Here is a 21,393-nt window from a genome sequence, read left to right on the forward strand (position 1 = left end):
TACCAACTGGACGTTGTGAATAGAAGTGTATGACGCTGACCAATCAGCGTCATACACTTCTCATCGTTCCCACCCAGCTTCTTTCACTGCACAGATACACAGCGTGTTCTCGCGAGATCACGCTGTGACGTCACTTCCTTCACCCCGTCGGACGAGAGAAGACACATCGGCTTCAGACGTCCGAGAGGGTACAGTTGAATCTGTAGCAGCATCACCGTGTGCAGGTAAGCATAGTGGACTCCCTAGAGACGAGCATATTACCCTCTCGGACGCCTGGAGCCGATGTATCTTCTCTCGTCCGACGCAAAGGCTGAAGGACGCTGTGTGTCTGTGTAGTGAAAGAAGCTGGGTGGGAACGATGAGAAGTGTATGACGCTGATTTTTCAGCGTCATACACTTCTTCTCGTTTTACCAACTGGGCGTTGTGAATAAACACGCCTAGTTGTTCATTGAAAAGCTAATTTGCATAAATCTAAAATTTCTCATAACTTGGGCAAAAATGATAGTTTTTCCAAAAAAACAAACAACTTTGCGGTTATCTACATTGCAGCGCCGATCACATTCAATAGGAGATAGGGATTTTATAATCTGCTGACAGAGCCTCTTTAAACAAAAATAATACATTCTTGCATAACCGCATTCCAAGAACCATAACTATATTATTTTTCGGTAGATATTGCCATATGAGGGCTTGTTTTTTGTGGGACAAGGTTTAGTTTTCATTGTTACTATTTTGGGGTGCATGGGACTTATTGATTAACTTTTATTATATTTTTTTGCTGGGGGAATGCAGAAAAGTGATTTTGACGTGGTTTTTAGCGGGTTTTTTTGTACGGTGTTCAGTATACCGTTGTATTAACGTGTTAACTTTATTCTTTGTTACGATCGCAGCGATAACGTGTACTTTTTATGTTTTTACACTTTTATTAAATAAAACCACTTTTTATGGAAAAAATGATTTTATTTTATTTTTTAATGTTCACGGTTTTTTTTATGTTTTAAAAAACTTTGACTGTTTTTAATTATTATTTTTTTAGTTCCACTAGGGGACTTTACCATGCGATCTTCTGATCGCAGATATAATGCTTTGGTATACCAAAGCGTTATTGCCTGTCAGTGTGAAACTGACAGGCAATCTATTAGGCCATGCCTCCGACATGGCCTAATAGGCATACAGCCAGGGCAGGCCTGGGGCTCTTTGTTAGACACCTGGGTGCCATGGCAACCCGTTGGCGGCCGGAGATCGTATTTGCAGGCCGACGATGGTCGACAGAGGGAGCTCCCTCTGTCAATAGATTTAAATGCCGCGGTCGCTATTGACTGCACCATTTATTGGGTTAAACGGCTGAGATTGAAGGTTTCTTCAATCTCGGCAGTTGCAACGGGACTCCCGCGTGCGGGCACAGCTTCTGTGCCCACAAGATCTCTCCATCACGTACATGCACGTGGGAATGCGCGAACAGCCTGCATTCCCCGACGTGCATGTACGTGAAAATGCGGGAAGGGGTTGACCTCTTCCCTTGCCGCAACTGTACGTCCTGGAGAGGGGTTGCTTCCCGCACCAGGACGTAAAGTTGCGGAGCGGTTCCCACTGCACACCGTTCTACACGTACAGTGTCCGGGAACCAGGTCGTCAGCTGTCTCCGATTTCGGCAATTAACCCCTTAAATGTGGCGACCGATTGTGATCGCCGCATTTAAGTGGTTTGAAGCAGATCGGCAGCCCCAACTAAGTGGTTGTGGGGGCTGCCGATGGTTTTCAGGGCAACCGGAGGCCAGACAATGGCCTCCGCGTTGCCATGTACATAAGCCTTGGAGGAGCAGCCTCTGGCTGGTCCTCCTAGGCTTCCTGGTAGGAAGTGACTGTCACGCCACAATGACTGTTAGAATATATTACACTAAGTAGGTAGTGTAATGTATTCTAGCAGCGATCAGAGCTGCAAGTACTCTAGTGGGACAAAAAAATAATAATTGTTTTTTTTTTAAATAAAAATATGTTAAAAAAACATGTACTGCTTTCCCCCCCCCCCTTTTTAGAGGAAAAAAAATGAAACCGTTAAAAGTACACACATTTGGTATCACCATGTTCGTAATGACCCAAACTATAAAAGTATAATGTTGTTTTTCCCGCACGGTGAACACCACAAAAAAAAAAAATCAAACCATGCCAGAATCGCTATTTTTTTGGTCACCACCCCTCCCAAAATATAGAATAAAAAGTCGCATGTACCCCAAAATAATACCAATAAAAACTACAACCCGTCCAGCAATAAACAAGCCCTTAGGCCTCATGCACACGACCGTATTTTTTCCCACCCGTAAATACTGGCGTAAATACGGGTCCGGTGTCACACGTATTCCACCCGTTTTGCACCAGTATTTACGAACCCGTGCCCGTAAATATGGGTCCGGTGTCACCCGTATTCCACCCGTATTTACGGGCACGTTTTTGGCGGCAAAATAGCACTGCACTAATCGGCAGCCCCTTCTCTATCAGTGCAGGATAGAGAGAAGGGACAGCCTTTTCTGTAATAAAAGTTAAATAAATTCATACTTACCCGGCCGTTGTCTTGGTGACGCGTCCCTCTCGACATCCAGCCCGACATCCCTGGATGACGCGGCAGTCCATGTGACCGCTGCAGCCTGTGATTGACCTGTGATTGGCTGCAGCGGTCACATGGCCTGAAACGTCATCCAGGACGTCGGGCCGGATGTCGAGAGGGACGCGTCACCAAGGCAACGGGCGGGAGACCGGACTGGAGGAAGCAGGAAGTTGTCGGTAAGTATGAACGTCTTTTATTTTTATTTTTTACAGGTTTATACTGATCGGTAGTCACTGTCCAGGGTGCTGAAAGAGTTACTGCCGATCAGTTAACTCTTTCAGCTCCCTGGACAGTGACTATTTACTGACGTCGCTTAGCAACGCTGCCGTAATGACGGGTGCACACATGTAGCCACCCGTCATTACGAGAGCTCCATAGACTTCTATGGACTGTCCGTGCCGTTATTACGGCCTGAAATAGGACATGTTCTATCTTTTTCAACGGCACGGGCACCTTCCCGTGAGAAAACGGGAAGGCACCCGTCGCCAATAGAAGTCTATGAGCCCGTTATTACGGGTCGTAATTACGACCCGTAATAACGGGAGTTTTTACGGTCGTGTGCATGAGGCCTTACACAGCTTTTTTGACTGAAAAATAAGGTTATGGCTCTCAGAATATGGTGACACAGAAAATAAATTATTTTATAAAAAAGTGATGATGATGTGCAAACGCTGCAAAACATACATATGGTATCGCCGTAATTGTATCGACCCGCAGAATAAAGTAAAATGTAATTTGTAGCGCATGGTGAACACTGTAAAAAAAAAATTTTGGGAAAAAGAAATAAACATCAGTCAAAAAATCACATGTATACCAAAATGGTACCAATGAAATCTACAGATTGTCCCGCAACAAATAAGACCTCACACGTCTCAGTTGGAGAAAAAAATAAAGCTGTTGCTCTCAGAATATGGCAATGCAAAATGTGCAGTGTGTTCCAAAAGCGGATACGATCAGGCGCCATTTATCAGTGCGACACCGGCCACATCTCGCATTATTTATTTACCCTATTATTATACCCTCTTATTATGCCCTGATGTTCTCTGCCCAGCTTACATATGCCCCCACATTATAAACTGAAATACCAGCAAAACCCCAAACAGAACTACTACCAAGCAAAATCTGCGCTCCAAAATCAAAATGGCGCTCTCTCCCTACTGAGCCCTGCAGCGTGCCCAAACAGCAGTTTGCGTCCACATATATGGCATCGCCATACCCGTTAAATACCTCATAAAACGTTAAGCGTGTTCTGTCTTCAGTGGCACACACTGGGCACAACATATTATGCACTAAAATGGCATATCAGTTTTCACTTTGCACCATCCGCTGCGCATTAACCCCTTTGCGCACTATGACTTAATAGCACATCATGGTACGTGGATTGATGTATGGAGCCGGCTCACGATCTCAGTCCGCTCCATACGCTGCTGTAATACACAGCTGACACTCGGGACTAACGGACAGGAACAGCAATCATGCTGTTACAGAAGCCTGTAAAAATAGCAATATACTGCAATACATTAGTATTGCAGTGTATTGTACCAGCGATCCAATGGTTCAAGTCCCCTAAGGGGACTAATAAAATGTGTAAAAAATAAAGTTATTAGTTGTGAAAAAAAAAGAATTAAGTTAAAAAACCCCCCTTTTCCCATTTTTCTTAACCCCTTCAGGACCAAGCTCATTTTGGCCTTCAGGACCAGACCCATTTTTTCAAATCTGACATATTTCACTTTATGTGGTAATAACTCCGGAACGCTTTTACCTATCAAAGCGATTCTGAGATTGTTTTCTCGTGACACATTGGACTTTATGATAGTGGAAAAATGTGGTCGATAAATTCAATATTTACCAGTGAAAAACACCAAAATTTGGTGAGAAATTGCAAAAATTAGCATTTTTATAAATGTAAATGTATCTGCTTGTAAGACAGGCCGTTATACCACACAAAATTGTTGCTAATTAACATCCCCCATATGTCTACTTTAGATTGGCATCGTTTTTTGAACGTCCTTTTATTTTTCTAGGACGTTACAAGGCTTAGAACTTTAGCAGCAATTTCTCACATTTTCAAGAAAATTTCAAAAGGCTATTTTTACAGGGGCCAGTTCAGTTGTGAAGCGGCTTTTAGGGCCTTATATATTAGAAACCGCCAAAAAGTCACCCCATTTTAAAATCTTCACCCCTCAAAGTATTCAAAACAGCATTTAGAAAGTTTCTTAACCCTTTAAACGTTTCACAGGAATTAAAGCAACGTAGAGGTGAAATTTTCAAATTTCATTTTTTTTTTGCAGAAATTCATTTTTATTCTATTTTTTTTTGTAACACAGAAGTTTTTACCAGAGAAACGCAACTCAATATTTATTGCCCAGATTCTGCAGTTTTTAGAAATATCCCACATGTGGCCCTAGTGTGGTAATGGACTGAAGCACCGGCCTCAGAAGCAAAGGAGCACCCAGTGGATTTTGGGCCTCCTTTTTATTAGAAAATATTTTAGGCACCATGTCAGATTTCAAGGGCTCTTTCGGTGCCAAAAGAGTGGAAATCCACCAAAAGTGACCCCATTTTGGAAACTACACCCCTTGAGGAAATTATCTAGGGGTATAGTGAGCATTTTGACCCCGCAGGTTTTTTGCAGAAATTATTGGAAGTAGGCCGTGAAAATAAAAATCGTCATTCTTTCAAAGATTATGTAGGTTTAGCTAATTTTTTCTAATTTCCACGAGGACTAAAGGAGAAAAAGCACCACAACATTTGTAAAGCAATTTCTCCCGAGTAAAACAATACCCCACATGTGGTTATAAACGGATGTTTGGACACACGGCGGAGCTTAGAAGGGAAAGAGCGCCATTTGGCTTTTGGAGCTCAAATTTAGCAGGAATGGTTTGCGGAGGCAATGTCGCATTTGCAAAGCCCCTGAGGTACCAAAACAGTGAAAACGCCAAAAAAGTGACTCCATTGAGAAAACTACACCCCTTGAGGAATCCATCTAGGGGTGTAGTGAGCATTTTGCCCCCACAGGTGTTTCATAGATTTTATTAGAATTGGGCAGTGAAAATAAAAAAAATCCTTTTTCTTCAATAAGACGTAGCTTTAGCTCCAAATTTTTAATTTTCTCAACAAATAAAGGAAAAAAAGAACCCCAACGCTTGTAAAGCAACTTCTGTGGAGTACGGCAATACCCCACACGTGGTCGTAAAATGCTGTTTGGGCACACGGCAGGGCTCAGAAGGGAAGGAGCGCCATTTGCTTTTGGTGTACAGATTTTGCTGCATTTGGTTTCTGGTCGCTATGTTGCATTTGCAAAGTCCCTGTGGGACCAAAACAGTGGATCCCCCCCAGAAGTGACCCCATTTTGGAAACAACACCCTCAAGGTATTCACCTAGGGGTGTAGTGAGCATGTTAACCCCACAGGTGTTTTTCAGAAATTCGTGTGCACACGATGTGGGAGAATGAAAATGGGAATTTTTCCTTAGATACGCCAATATGTGGTGCCCGGCTTGTGCCACCATAACAAGACAGCTCTCAATTATTATGCGGTGTTTCCCTGTTTTAGAAACACCCTACATGTGGCCCTAATCTTTTGCCTGGACATTCGACAGGGCTCAGGAGTGAAAGAGTACCGTGTAAAATTGAGGCCTAATTTGGCGACTTATAAAGTATTGGTTCACAATTGCAGAGGCTTTGATGTGAAATAATAAAAGAAACCCCTGAGAAGTGACCCCATTTTGGAAACTGCACCCCTCAAGGCATTTATTAAGAGGTGTAGTGAGCATTTTCACCCCACGTGTCTTTTCCATAAATGATTGCGCTGCGGAAGGTACAAATTAAAATGTTTCCCTAGATATGCCAATTCAGTGTCAAATATGTCATGCCCAGCTTGTGCCACTTTTTTTTTTATATACACCGTTCACCGTACGTTATAAACTACATGTTACCTTTATTCTGAGGGTCAGTACGATTCCGGCGATACCATATTTATAGAACTTTTTTATAACTTTTTGCACAATAAAATTACTTTTGGAAAGAGAATGTATTTTTTCTGTCGCCAAGTTGTGAGAGCCATAACTTTTACATTTTTTCATCGATGGAGCTGTGTGAGGGCTTGTTTTTTTGCGAGACGAGGTATAGATTTTATCGCTACCATTTTTGGATACATGCGACTTTTTGATCACTTTTTATTTCAATTTTTGGAAGACAGTGACCAAAAAAACAGTAATTATGGCAGTGTTTTTGAGTTTTTTTTTTACGGAGTTCACTGCGCTGGATAAATAACATAATATTTTTATAGTTCAGGTCGTTACGGTCGCAGCGATACCAAATATGTATGGCTTTATTATTTTTTTTCAATAATAAATGACTTCTAAGGGAAAAAGGGCGATTGTGTTTTGTGTTATTATTTGAAACTTTTATTGTATGTTTTCCAACTTTTATTTTTACTTTTTTTACACTTTTTTTTACAGTTTTCTTTAGTCCCACTATGGGACTTGAATGTCCAACTGTTTGTTTGATGTTCTAATACATTGCACTACCTATGTAGTGCAATGTATTGGAACTGTCAGTTGTTCACTGACAGCAAGCCGATCACGCTCCGCCTCTGGGCGGGGCCTAATCAGCTTACGTAATGGCAGACAGGAGTCCATTGTTAGGGCTCCTGTTGCCATGGTAGCAGTCGCCAGCCTTGCCATCGCATGGCAAGGCTGCCGATTTTCTACAAACCTCTAGGATGCAGCGATCACAATGGATCGCTGCATCGAAGGGGTTAATGCCAGGAATCGGAGCTAGCTCCGGTTCCTGGCGATAGATCGGGGTGTCCGCTGTAACATACAGCGGACACCCACTGCTGATGACGCCGGCTCAGCTTCTGAGCCGGAAGCTGAGCCGGCGCCATCTTGCCGATGTTACCGGAAGCCTCCTGGGCTCCGCCGACGACTGGGCATAGGAGGATTCCGTTACAGGCTGATCGGGAGGTAAGCATTAGCCCTCCGATCGCCTTTGCAGCCACCGGCAACCCAGCGATCACGTTGCTGGGGTGCCGGTGGCTATAAACTCCTCACATGCTGCGATCTCTATTGAACGCAGCATGTGAGGGGTTAATCGGTCGGATCGGAGGCTAGCTCCGGTCCTGGCCGATACCTTAGGGTGCCAGCTGTAACATACAGCTGTCACCCGGTGGTGATGTCGCTGGCTCAGCTCCTGAGCCAGCTTCATCTCCATGACGTACATTTACGTGAAAAGGCGGTAAGCCACCGATTTTAATGACGTTTATATACGTGATCCGGCGGGAAGGGGTTAAATAATGTGAAAAAAATAAACAAAATTGGTATTACTACATCCGTAAAAGTCTGAAATATTACAATATACCAGTAGGGAACCTGTCACCAGCATTTCACCTATTGAACTTTACTTATCCCTCACTGGCCGCTGCTATCAAAAGTTCATTGCCGTTATCCCCTTTTCTAATCTCCTCCTCTGACTGTAAATAACAGTCAGCAAACATTTTGCGCCTTTTATCGTAATAATCCTGTGTCCCGTTGTACGCACATACCAGAATAGGACATCAATGCGCAAGCTCAGGATTTTGTGTGGCGAGGAGCTGTCAATCAAAAGTAAGGAGGCGGGGTAAACTCTGAAAGACTTGAGGAATGAAGATATGACTCTTTTTTTTCAAACGAAGATATGACTCTTTTCAAACGAAGATATGACTCTTTTCAAACGAAGATATGACTCTTTTCAAACGAAGATATGACTCTTTTCAAACGAAGATATGACTCTTTTCAAACGAAGATATGACTCTTTTCAAACGAAGATATGACTCTTTTCAAACGAAGATATGACTCTTTTCAAACGAAGATATGACTCTTTTCAAACGAAGATATGACTCTTTTCAAACGAAGATATGACTCTTTTCAAACGAAGATATGACTCTTTTCAAACGAAGATATGACTCTTTTCAAACGAAGATATGACTCTTTTCAAACGAAGATATGACTCTTTTCAAACGAAGATTTGACTCTTTTCTGCTCATTAGCATACGGTGTGGGAACATTAAAAAACCGAATACTAAAGCTACAGAGCCGACTAAGAAGAAAATTCTAGGTCATATAGAAATTATTTTTCACCCACTACCACCAGGTACTGCTGGTTTAATAAGTGAAACGCTGGTGACAGGTTCCCTTTAACCCTCCCAGTGAACGCCGTAAAACATAAAATAATGAACTCCAAAATCTCACCTTCTTTTTGTCACCTTAGCTCTCCAAATTTTTTTTTAGAAAGTGATCAAAAAGTCGTATGTACCAATAAAAACTACAGCTCGTCCCGCAAAAAAATAAACCCTCAGCTTGTTCAATCGACCGAAAAATAAAAAAGTTTCGGCTCTCAGAATGTGGTGAAATGATTTTTTATTTATTTTAACAATTAGATTTTTCTTTGTAAAAGTAGTAAAATATAAAAAAAAAAACTATATAAATTAGGTAGCACCGTAAAGTTTTCGTTTTTACCACGCGGCGAAAGCCGTAAAAGCAAAACCCCCAAAAAATAGAGGAATTGCAGTTTTTCTCAAATTCAGCCCGCAAACAATTTCTTTACAGTTTCCCACTACATATTATTGTACTTTAAATTGTTTCAATAGAAACTACAACTCCCCCTGCAAGAAATAAGCCCCCACGCATGCCCACACGCAAAGCACACTGATGCCAATACACAACGCACACTAATTGCACACGGACATGAAATGTAGGGAAAACGCGTCTTTTACACATGCAAATCGAACATTTGTCTGAATGTAGCCGTACTCGGTACAAGCTTCAGTTTTCCTGCCTTTGCAGTAATTCCACACTAAAACTTCTTTGGCAAGATGAGCGCTCTCACTGCAGGGAGCTTCTAGGTTGAAATAGTTAGGAGCCAAATTACTTTTTTTAGTGGCAAAATAAAAAATATATATCACTGTGTGCTGTGCATCTAGGTCTCTCTGCCTACTAAAATAGCAGTGTTTACAAATTATGAAATTGTGCTTCTATATTACTGGTATTGTAATCTCACTGCTGCTATATTACTGATGGTAAGCCGATGTAATGCTGCTTCTATTGGTGCTATATACCTGTAATACATCAGCACACAGATATTACGCTACCAGATATTACTCTCCTTGTGCTGCTATATTACTATTTCTAATAAGACACAACAGTGACCTTATAGTATAAATAATGTTGTTTCTGGGGGAACTCTGCTGGGACTTTATATTGGGGCACTCCTCTGTGATTGAAGAGAGGTTGTGTATACAGATACACAGCAGACAGCCGTCAATCACTGCCGAGAGGGGGAGGTGGGAAGAGGTGGAGTCCAGTGTATTCTTTGATCGGTTCTATTAGACAAACGACACCATATTTTTTGTGATATTTTGGGTAGTAGGAGAGCGGATCTGCCCCGTGCTATGCTTCTTATTTATAGGTCATCAGAATATTCTGCTCGATCTATTTTAAATCATGATATGAGTTTTCCTGCAGGTGTGGTACTACAAGTGCCAGAATGCACAGTCATTCAGAGACTCGGTCATGTAAAAGGAGCCCTAGGTACCAGAATTTGTTCTGCCACATTTGCATGAGAATTCTAAGAAACAAAGACTGTTAGAAAATAGACAAACTGAGCTGATTGCACAGTATGTAATAATGGGAGGCAGCACTATTAAAAGTCTATGAGCAATGATTTACTGACTCGAAGCTCTGTGCTCTCTGGTCAGTGCAGAATCAAGATTGTCATCCAGAGATCGCACAAATCAGCGAGTCCCGAGCTCAGTCACTAAATTGCTGCTTGTAATGTCTCATAGCACTGCACACATTTGATCAAGTTAGGCGGCTTTTTTTCTATCCCGAAGTTACTAGAAAAATGGAAGAGGCCTCTGCCAGAACGACCGTTTTATTTTAATTTACTCTAGAAAACTGGTGTAAATTATACCAGAAATCTACGCAGCTCATAGCTGGCTAGATTTCAGTCTGTGGGGCATCTTCCCCGTCGCACACATACAGAGCAACACTCCATGTAGTTTCCAAGGAAAAATAAGGAGTTTTATACACCTATATTATAAGAGATACACCACTTCCCTTATCAGTACCTATTAAACGCAGCGCTCAGTGTCATTAGTGCTGCGTTGGCGCATAGGTACGGACAGTGTCCAACCTCGGTACCTTAAAAGAGCTGTGACATGACGAGGGAGGTGATGGGTAGAAGAGGAGCAGTGGGGTGAGTTGTTTTTTTTTGTTTTCTTTTTTACTTTGTGTTGATGGGGGGGGGGGGTATGGATGAGACGCGGTCATTACGCCACAATTGTGGTGCAAGCCAGCGGAAAGATGAGATGCAACACATTTATTAAGAGGCATTTTAGTTTTTTAACCGGATTTCAATATGCTTAACCCCTTAACGACCAGCCTATTTTGGACCTTAATGACCAAGCTATTTTTTACGTTTTTCAATCGTCGCATTCCAAGAGCTATAACCTTCTTATTTTTGCGTCAACATAGCTGTATAAGGTCTTGTTTTTTGCAGGACAAGTTGTATTTTTTAATAGCACCATTTTGAGGTACATATTATTTATTGATTAACTTTTATTAACTTTTTTTTGGGGGGGAATAGAAAAAAATCTGAAATTTCGAAAAAAAATTTGCGTCCTAAATCTACGCCGTTTACCGTGTGGTATAAATAACACAATAACTTTATTCAGCGGGTTGTTACGATTGCAACGATACCAAATTTGTATAGTTTTTGTATGTTTTACTACTTTTACACAGTAAAAACGCTTTTTTTTCTAAATGATTTGTTTTTGTGTCTCCATATTTGAAGAGCCGTAACGTTTTTATTTATTCGCCGATGCGGTTGTATGAGGGCTTTTTTTTTGCGGGACGACTTGTAGTTTTTATTGGTACCATTTTGGAGTAGATGCGACTTTTTGATCACTGTTTATTACATTTTTTTAAAGTCGGTATTCACAGAAAACAGCAATTTTTCCATAGTTTTTTATTTTTTTTATGCCGTTCACCGTGCGGGTTAAATAATGTAATAGATTTATAGTCGGGGTCGCTACGGACGCAGCGATACCAAATATGTGTAACTTTTTAACTTTATTTTGTTTTTTTAATAGTAAAGCAGTTTGTAAGGGGAAAAGCTGGGTTTTTCATTTTTTTCACATTTTTTTTTAAATTAACTTTATTAAACTTTTTTTTCACTTTTTTACTAGTCCCATTAGGGGACTATAATCTGCGATTCTGCGATCGCATTTATAATACACAGCAATACTTTTGTATTGCAGTGTATTACTGCCTGTCCGTTTAAAACGGACAGGCATCTGCTAGGTCATGCCTGCGGCATGATCTAGCAGGCATTCACTCCAGGCAGCCTGGGGGCCTTTATTAGACCCCCGGCTGCCATTAGAGACACAGACACTCGGCGATCGTATCGCCGGGTGTCGGTGGGAGAGAGAGGGAGCTCCCTCCCTCTCTCCAAAACCACTCAGATGCGGTGCTCGCTATTGAGCACCGCATCTGAGGGGTTAAACGTGTGAGATTGATACTAATATCGATCTCACACGGCAGAGCAGGGACGCTCCCAGCCCTCAGCTGCCTCTAGCAGCTGAGAGCAGGGAGATCTGACAGCTCCCTGCTCTGTAAACTTATTCCGATGCCGCGATGTAAAAAGTCTATGGCATCGGAATAAGGCCCGTTAGTGACCGACGTAGAAACACGATGGGCCGGTCACTAACGGGTTAAACTAGTATGACTTGCCATTTTAGGAACATAAGTGAGATGGGAATAAGCCTTTTATTTTTAACTTGCTGTGGCAACTAAAACAATAAGGAATGGCCATGAGAGAGCGAAGGGAAATGTGGGGGTCTATTAAATAAAATGAAAGGTGATCTGTGAAGGCTGAACATTTGCAATGGGAGCCACCAATATTTGGGTTCAGTCTGAATCTTGCTGACAAGGTGGCATTTAATCTTGTCTGACCTGAATCCGTTAGCAGAAAATCGATTTGGGAAGAGATTGGTTATGCATTTCTTTTCAACTATTTTGGGTGCAAAAAGAGGGTCTGAGGTTTTTGATCAAATTCCTGCTTATTGTGTGAGCCATGCTTATTTTGAACACATCTAAGGACATCCTTCAGTGCCTCCCATTTGCTAGGTTGTCAGTAGGGTCTTAAAGGGGTTGTGCCATCAATAGAAATGGCAGTATATAAACTCAATATACTGTACATTTTAGAGTAACTTTGTAAAGTATTATTAAAAAAAAGTTTCCTCGCAGAAATACGCTAATTATCTGCTTGTAATAGCAGCCCCTGGGGTTCAAATGTATAGTTCTCTGAATGTTCTAGAGAATGTCAGATGTGCATGCACAGTACAATACAGTTAAAGAAACAGTCTACATCTGAGTGCACAGACTTCAAGCAGTAAGGGTTAAAGCCATTAGATAACCTCCTCACCATTCCGTGCTGCTCTCCTCATCAGGGACAGATAAGAACTATCGTTCAGCACAAGCATTGAAGTGCTTATATAATGGCTTTTTTTGCTCACTGCTTGCTGTCGGTATACCCCTTACTATCCATGCTGGGCTTTCTCTGTTTTACTGATAAGAGCAGAAGCTGCATGTCTAACAGAGCTTTACTAGAATGACATGCAGAGACATATACATTTGAACACCAGGGAGTTCTATTACTAGCAGATAATTGTATTTTTAATTTTTTTTAATAACTATACTTTCCAAAGTTACTGTAAATTGTCTATTGAGTTTATCTATTGCCATTTCTTTTGATGGCACAACCCCATTAAATGTGGTTTCGGGACAAGTAATTATAGTAGATTGAAGATCTGCTAGGCAGACTGCATCCTGGAGCAGACTCTTTGAAACCCCAGGTGAAAGAATGAGATGTGGGGAAAGGGGAGGGTTTATGCAAGGTCGTGAAAGGCAGGAGTGCTGTTAGAAGAATATTATATATGGCTGTATAGGTAACACCGGAGGAGTAAGTTGTGATCTTATAGCTGGGTGACACACTCTCCATATGTCACATAAATGTAAGTAATGTAGGCTTTTTCTAAGTCAACTAATCTTATGATGAGGCATTAAAGTGTGGTTGGTGGAGGTATCAAAGGATTCAAAGATATTTTATAATCCCCACATATAAATGCGTAAGGTATAAGCAAGAATTCCCCTAACCTGGTTGTGGTTAGGGTAATGAACATTGACTATAATGTGTATATGTTCACAAATTTTACACTTTAATAAAAGACAGTGTGCATAAGTTAGATTTCACATCAACAATAGTATGAGGCACAGATTTATTAAAGAAAATGGCAACACATTTTGATTTACCCATGGGATTACTATAATGGCATTAGATGGGTAAATATTTGTTATTTTAAGGCATAAATGGAGAACAGCACCTTGGTAAAAAAATAAAGTCTGGGTACCAGCGTATATAACCTTAATCAGGGGTCCCAGGTTAGGAAATAATATTGCAGCACTCCAAGGACATTACTACATGCAGTGTAGTTTTATTCACCCATGTAAAGACATTTTATCCCTCCCTCACCGGGACTTTAAAAATAACAGAAGAAAAGATCGCAGCCATGTGACATTTTTTTTCAAGGCAGAGATTTGATTTGTTGTGAAAATGTGTCTCTCTAACACACAATAAATGCGTCTTGAATTTCTAAAAGGAATATAGGAACGGAGAACTTCTCCGGGATGTTGAGTTCCATGACATTAAAGGTTGTTATCCTCTGCACAGGCATCTTAGAGATTTACGTATGGAAAATCATTGAGTTGTCAGGGTAAATGTGGAATGGAGGTCCCTAAAAGTTTACAGGGAGACCTCAAATTAAAAAAGCAGGGAGAAAGTATAAAAAACTGGAGATTAAAATAGACCTCAAAACAAAAAGTGATAGGGAGCTAGGAAGTTCAGTGTAATAACTGTGAAGAGGAGCCCAATGGCAAGGCTTGTGAGTGCCTATGGAGGAATATGTAGAAGGTATTCAGAACTCCCTACATAGTGTTATATATAAAAGAAAGTCCTGGAAGTACTCATCCGATGCTTTATTTATGGTCTGAATAAAGTGTTTTAAACGTAAACATGTGGTAACAACATGACAAAACCAGAAGGAGATATAAAACATAAAATATACCAAAGCGAAACAATCAAAACAGCAAGTAAAGTAAAGCATGGCTCTTGACATCTCTGGTCCGTTTTGGATCGGTTCTCTTGGCTGATAAGGCACTGTGAGCTTATCAAATTCACTATATGTCCAAGGGGTGACCCATCAAGGTCTTAAAAATGCTCATCCATGTAGGCACTAGGTTAGGAGTGCGAGTAGCTTTAGGCAGACCTTGTACTCTAATATTTCTCCTAGGTTTTTAAGGTCATCATGGTCACGGAGTAGTTGGAGTCGATTGTTCTGGTTGGAGACTTTGCGTTGCGGGGTCAATAGCTGCGACTCAGTGGAAGTTTTGAAAGTCTCTAGTGCCACTTGCCCTTGTAAAGTGTGTATGTCAGATTTAACAGTGCACAAGTCTTGGCGCCAATCCTTTTTAGGATCGAAAGCTAGGAAGTTCATTTCTCGTTTGTGGAAAGGAGTGTGGGCAAAGCTTGAAACTTGGGGTGATTTATAGGGTTTTTCCAGCCCGTAAAAATATAGATTATCATTCGGGGTCTGACTCCCGGGACCCCCGCCAATAGGCAGTTTTGAAGGGGTGCTGTGCTTGTACGAGCCCTGCTTCCCCTTCATTTCTATTTTCTCACTGGGAATAGTCGGCACACGTGTAGCGGCGATTCACAGTATTGCAGCCTTCTCCCATTGAAGTAAATGGGAGAAGGCTGCAATACTGTGAATCGACGCTACATCTGTGTTGACTATTTGCAGTGAGCAAGTAGAAATTAAGGGGAAGCAGCGCTCGCACTCAAAAACAGCTGATCGGTACGGGGCCCGGGAGTCTGACTCCCAGCTATTGATGGCCTATTCTGATAGGCCATCAATTTTTAGGGACTGATTATGCTGGTGTTGATCTGCTTTGACCCCCATCAGAGATCAGGTTGTTTTGCGGGCTGAGGTCAGTGCCAAAGAGAAGCTCTTGGAAACAGACGAGTCCAGTGTCAGGTAGCACATAGCAGCTTTCATGTAGGCCCAAACCAGTTGGGTGGGCAGCAAACGGTGGGTACCTGGTAGGAGAGAGTCCAATTCTGGGTATGAAGCAATTCCAGTTTGAAGGAGGAGGGAGGGCTCCTGATTTGTTGATTAACTTCCAAGGTCTGTGGACATCCGTATTTTTGGAGCAGGATCTGAGGATGGGTGTGTTGTAATGAAGGGGTTTTCCCCACTGGGCATTTTTCACCTACTCACAGGATAGGTGATGGAAGTATGATCGCTGGGAGCCCCACCACAGAGACCCCCACTGATCAGTAGAACCCCATTCCTCCTCACTGCTTGATCCTAAATTGTGCGGTGGTGGGCGCAAGAGTGTTCTGCTTCTCCATTTAATGTTTATGGGACTGACGGAAATGGCAAGTATGCATCTGCAATTTTTATCAACTTTAGTAAGCCATACTGTTATCTTTCAGCGTTTGTGCATTACTGTGAATCACAACGGTATGTTCACATGCTAAAGTAAATACGGCTGTAAAATACGGAGCCATTTTCAAGGGAAAAGGTCCCTAATTTTCAGCTGTTTTTAAAGCATCAAATGTTTTTTGATGCGTTTTTCTGAGCCGTTTTTGGAGATGGTTTTTCTATCGACACAATGAAAAACAACTCCAAAAACGGCTCAAGATGTGACAGGCTCTTACTTTTTACGGGGAATTTTTTTTCCCCATTGAAAAAAGCTCATGAAGATAAGAAATTTAGCTTTAGTCTCCGCTTTAGGACAAACTTAAGTGGTGGAATTGTCTATTCAAAAAAAACATATTCTGTTATCCGTTTATAAGGAGTGCACATGATAAACCCCATCTCCTCTAAGGTTGGGTTTACACCTGCGTTGGTGTGTTTCGTTCTGCTACGTCAGAGGAGCAGAAGAAGGGGATAACGGAACCAGCAGTTCTGTTGCACAACGGATACCGTCTGCTGCTGGCGGAACCCATTGACTTTAATTGGTTCCGCCGGCTTTCTGTCGGGGTGTCCGTGATTTTACCAGACACAGTAGCACAGCATTTTGCGCTATTGTCTCCAGTAAACTCCGGCAAACCCTGCCAGATCTGCAAGGGAGGCCCCTAACGGAGCCTCCGAAGCAAATGTGAACATAGCCCAACAGAAATAACAACCTAACAACATTATTGTGGCAAATAAATTTGTGACGCTAGCCACTCTTTATTTACAACAGCATATAGCTCAGTTTGCTGAACCTGGCCGATTGCGGCACCTAACGTGAGACTGGGCCCGCCTGCCCCAGCCCTACGACTGAATAGAAGCCAGCGCTGCCTGTGTGCCTCCACTGGCCCCCAACGATCAACCGCAGGCCGACCCTGACCAACCTTTTGTGGTAGTCATTCTATATATCGGGGAATAGCTGTCGAAATTTTCTCCCCAGACAGATGAGGAACCCTGCTGCGCAGCTCGTGGTAGTCTTGCCCTGTCCAATAGGTACCGACCTAACACATGTGAAGTACTGCAATCCTGCCTTAAAACACGGAATATCACAAAAAAATACGTAATATTAAAGGCTGGGTAGGTGTGCCTTACTTTTTCCTGCAAGTAGAAATAGATTTAGCCTGCTATTCCTCACCTGCCCTGCCTCAAATCTCTTTACAATATTCCACTTCTAATTTCCTAACGCAATTACCTTACACCTATGTTCACGCCCAAAACCGCACCCTTATTGTTCCCTTACCTCTCCCCAGGATATCCCATAAATGTCTGATAGATACTCTGGGTCCTGCCCCTGTATTGAGAACTTGGGTCACCTGGCCCCAGTTTAGCCAGGGATTAGTGGAGAGAGGGCCGCACATGCACGTGCATGCGTGGCTTTTTCTGTAACTTCTTTTGAACAGAATAGAGAGAACTATGCGCATCTGCGGTCCTCGCTCCACTAGTCCCATTCTGTATTCTGCAGCCAGTGGCTGCTGCTCCAGGCGGAATGCGGTTCCCGTGACTCCTGTTATCGATAAACGTACGGGTCCCAGAGCTGGAACCCACATTTATCAGACACTTTTGTCACATCCTGTGTATATGCCCTAATTGTCCAAGATGGGAATAACCCTTTAGCCTACACTATCCCTATTCCTACCAAACTAAGGTTCCCCCACTACTACCCCTTTCTTCCTGGGGCCACAGCCTTCCTTATGGTACCTTACGTACATTTTACCCATTCCTCACTTTTTGTTAAGGTACTCCTGGGTGGCGTCCCCACAATGGAGATTAAACTATTAGATCCATGGTTTTCTCGCTTTACGTTTAACACCTTTTTAATATTGGCAATACATTTGCTCTGCTATATAATTGATTATTTTGTTAATTATTTTTAAAACAGATATGAGCACTATGCCTGTTAAATCAGAACCAAGTGTAACCTGTATTGAGAACAAGTCTCCTGCGCCAGCAAAGGGATCTAAAAATATTGGCAGGTAAGAACCTAGTAGATTGGTGTGTGTGTGTGTGTGTGTATGTGTATATATATGTGTGTGTCTGTAAGTGGATAGATGGATTGATGTAGATTTGTACATAGATGTGTAGAGAGATGGATAGATGTGTAAATATACTATGATGGGTTTTCTAAACTTGACAACTCTTTAATAAAGGCCTTTACTTGAGTCTTTCAACTATTTTTGATTAGATTTGTTTTACTGGTTATTTATTGAACCTTACTGTTAAATTCTTATTGATCACAAAACATTTAATTTTAGTTTCTTTGGTACCTCCAATCAAGATGCTTCACAGAAAGAGACAGTTTATAATCCATCCAAAAGTGGTTACCATCCCATAAATGATGCCTGCTGGAATACTGAGCAATTGTAAGTGTTTACAGTTAGTCTTTACTTGTGAAAATCTGTTAATGAGAGCTGAAACGGACATGTGTTTCGGGCGCTATTCACATCTGGACATAGGCTCCGTCACAGATTCCACAGTGTTTTTTTCTTATTTAATTTTTATTAATTTTGGAAAAAACATATAAAACAGTTTGGAAGTAAGAACTTCCACAAAAAAAGAAAAACCGGTAAGAGTAGGACCCCTAAAAGAAGGTGAGACCCATATCCTATTAAAAGTGATGATATTCAATATCAAGTGTGGGAGTAAATAAACAGAAGCATTTCAAGAAAATGGAAAGGAAATACAATAACAGCTGAATCTCCTACGCCGCAAAGGTGTATTGGCACCAAACTCACGCAGTCACAGGACGTGAATCCGCACCTAAACAGACAAAAAATGGGGGAAAGGAAAAAACAAGAAGGGAGACAAAACAAGGGTGGGAAAGGGGTGAGTGTGGGTTGAGGTCGTGGTGAGCCTTGCCACCGACTCTGGATTATTATAGTAAGGAATGTGAGCAGCTAGTCATATGTATAGTTATTGCGGGTGAGGTCACAATATTGTGTTTTCTTAGTGTGATGTGGATTCCTATGAAAGAAAGGTTGAGTATTATGTTACCTAAGATAGATATGTGGATGAAGAGAGGAAAGTAGTCCAATGGGACCATGTGGATATATATCGTGCGGAGGCACCATTAGATGTTGTATTCTGTCATGGTGATTTCCTGAAACCACTTAGCTAGGGTAGGAGGATCTACTGATTTCCATTTACGTGGGATGACTCACTTGGTAGTCTGTAGAACATGTCTAGTTAGGGATCTTTTATATATGGATAGAGGCATAGGGAGCATGAATAGTGGAGCTTCTTTAGGGGAGTTGGGGACCAAGACCCCTGTGACTTCAGATATGATTCTTCGTACGGCAGTCCAAAAACTCTGCAATGAGTAACCGCTCCACCAAATATGAGACACAGAACCACCCACAGCGCCAACAGTTGTCTGGTACGGATGGGTACCATTTATGGAGGGAGGTAGGGACCCGATACCATCTAGAGATATTATAACTGGTTTCCTTTGCACGTATTGCAATGGAGGCCTTTTGGGAAAGGAAAAAACAACTCTTCCATTGCATGTCAGTGAATTGTGTGCCTAGTTCCTTCTCCCAAACCTTGCAATAGGATGGGGGTGTTTTGTGAGCGTTGGGAAAGGTGCAAGGTACATGCTGGAACAAAAAGGGCGAAGTTACTAAACTCCCTCTTGCGAATTTCGTCTTTAGAGAGACTTAACAAGAAATCTAAAGCTGTCTCGGCATTAAAAAAACTGTCTGATCTCCGAGATAAGGTAAAAGATATCTTAAATGTTCTGCTAAATCCCTCCAAATTTTGAAATTTAAGCAATACACCCATGGCAATAAAGGCAATAAATTGATGTCTTCTCTTATCCACGAACAACATGATAGGACCTTTTATCCCAGAGATCAAGACCACTGACGGTATATTGACAAGAGAGACCACTCATATAGGCGACGCGTTTCAGGAGAACCTATATAACCTAAAGAAGCCCAATGTCCCCGACTCTCCAGATCCAAACAATACTTCCCTCATTTCAGACTTTCTAAACGTCATTGATCTCCCTGCCTTAGATGAGGAAGCATTGACTGCTCTTACTAGTCCATATACAGAGATTTTTTTTTTAAAAGGTTCTACATTCTATTCCGTCAGGCAAAAGTCATGGTCCGGTCAGTTTTCCAATTGGATATTGTAAAACCTTTCAAAAAACCTTTCTCCCATATGTTACCTCCCTATGTAATTATTTTCTTCAAGGAGAGACACTTCCGAAACAAGCTCTTGAAGCCCACATTACTAATATACCTAAGGAAGGTTAAGATTCTTCTTTGTGTGATAGTTATAGGCCAATTTCTCTCTTAAAAGGCAGATCTAAAATGGTGGGCAAAGGCGCCTAGCTGTCAGAATGGGACCCCTGCTCCCTAGGTTGATAGGTGAGGAACAGACAGGCTTCATCATGGGTAGACAGGGTAAAGATAAAATTTGTTGGGTTGTTCGTATAATGGAATATGCTAAATCATGCCAGATCCCCTTAGTACTTCTCGACGCCGAGAAGGCATTTGATAGGCTCAGCTGGGTATAATTAAAAGCTACATTAGGGAAATTTGGCATACCGCAGTTATTTATGTAAGCTATTTTTTCATTGTATAAACATATTAGTGCGAAGATCAATGGTAAATAACTCTTTAGCCAAATCCTTTAAAATATGTAACGGTACTCGAAAAGGATGCCCCTTGTCTCCTACTTTATTCATCCTAGTCATGGAGACTCTAATTCAACAAATTAGACAAGATCCCAACATACAAGGTATAAAAATAGGTTCCCATATACACACTACTGCCGCTTTTGCGCACGATTTATTGCTATTGACTACTAACCCGTTAACCTCCATTCCTTACCTAGTTGATCTATTTAGCTCCTTCGTTGTATTCTCAAACTTCAAGATTAACTTTGAGAAGTCGGAGATGCTGGGTGTATCTATCTCAAATGCAATTGCTAATTGCCTTAGATCCACCACTCCTTTCCATTGGATAGATGATGGTTTGTCTTACCTTGGCATCATCTTACTAAAGATCCCACACATCTATTTTCTAGAAATTATCTTTTGTCTCGTATGTCCAGAAACAATTTAAAATACATTTCTGTCTTGGATGGGACAAAAAAACCTACTCCAAACATTTATAGCCCCCAATTTTTTGTATTTATTACAAGCCTTGCCTATTTGGCTACCCAGATAAT

At 41.6% G+C, this 21,393-nt stretch overlaps 1 protein-coding gene across 6 annotated transcripts in view; it reads left to right on the top strand.

The window, feature by feature from the left end:
• LIG1 (DNA ligase 1) overlaps window positions 1-21,393 on the top strand; it is a 277,726-nt gene that overhangs the window by 106,826 nt on the left and 149,507 nt on the right. For all 6 annotated transcript variants that reach the window (XR_012850873.1, XM_075840007.1, XM_075840009.1 and 3 more), the window contains 2 exons: window positions 18,098-18,191; window positions 18,471-18,578. Coding sequence is in view for 5 of the 6 variants with exons in the window: in XM_075840007.1 (XP_075696122.1) it covers window positions 18,098-18,191; window positions 18,471-18,578 (202 nt within the window). In the remaining variant the exon portion in view is untranslated. The remainder of the gene's footprint in view (window positions 1-18,097; window positions 18,192-18,470; window positions 18,579-21,393) is intronic.

This window comes from Rhinoderma darwinii, chromosome 10 (genome assembly GCF_050947455.1).
Source record: "Rhinoderma darwinii isolate aRhiDar2 chromosome 10, aRhiDar2.hap1, whole genome shotgun sequence".
Taxonomy (NCBI): Eukaryota; Metazoa; Chordata; class Amphibia; order Anura; family Rhinodermatidae; genus Rhinoderma; species Rhinoderma darwinii.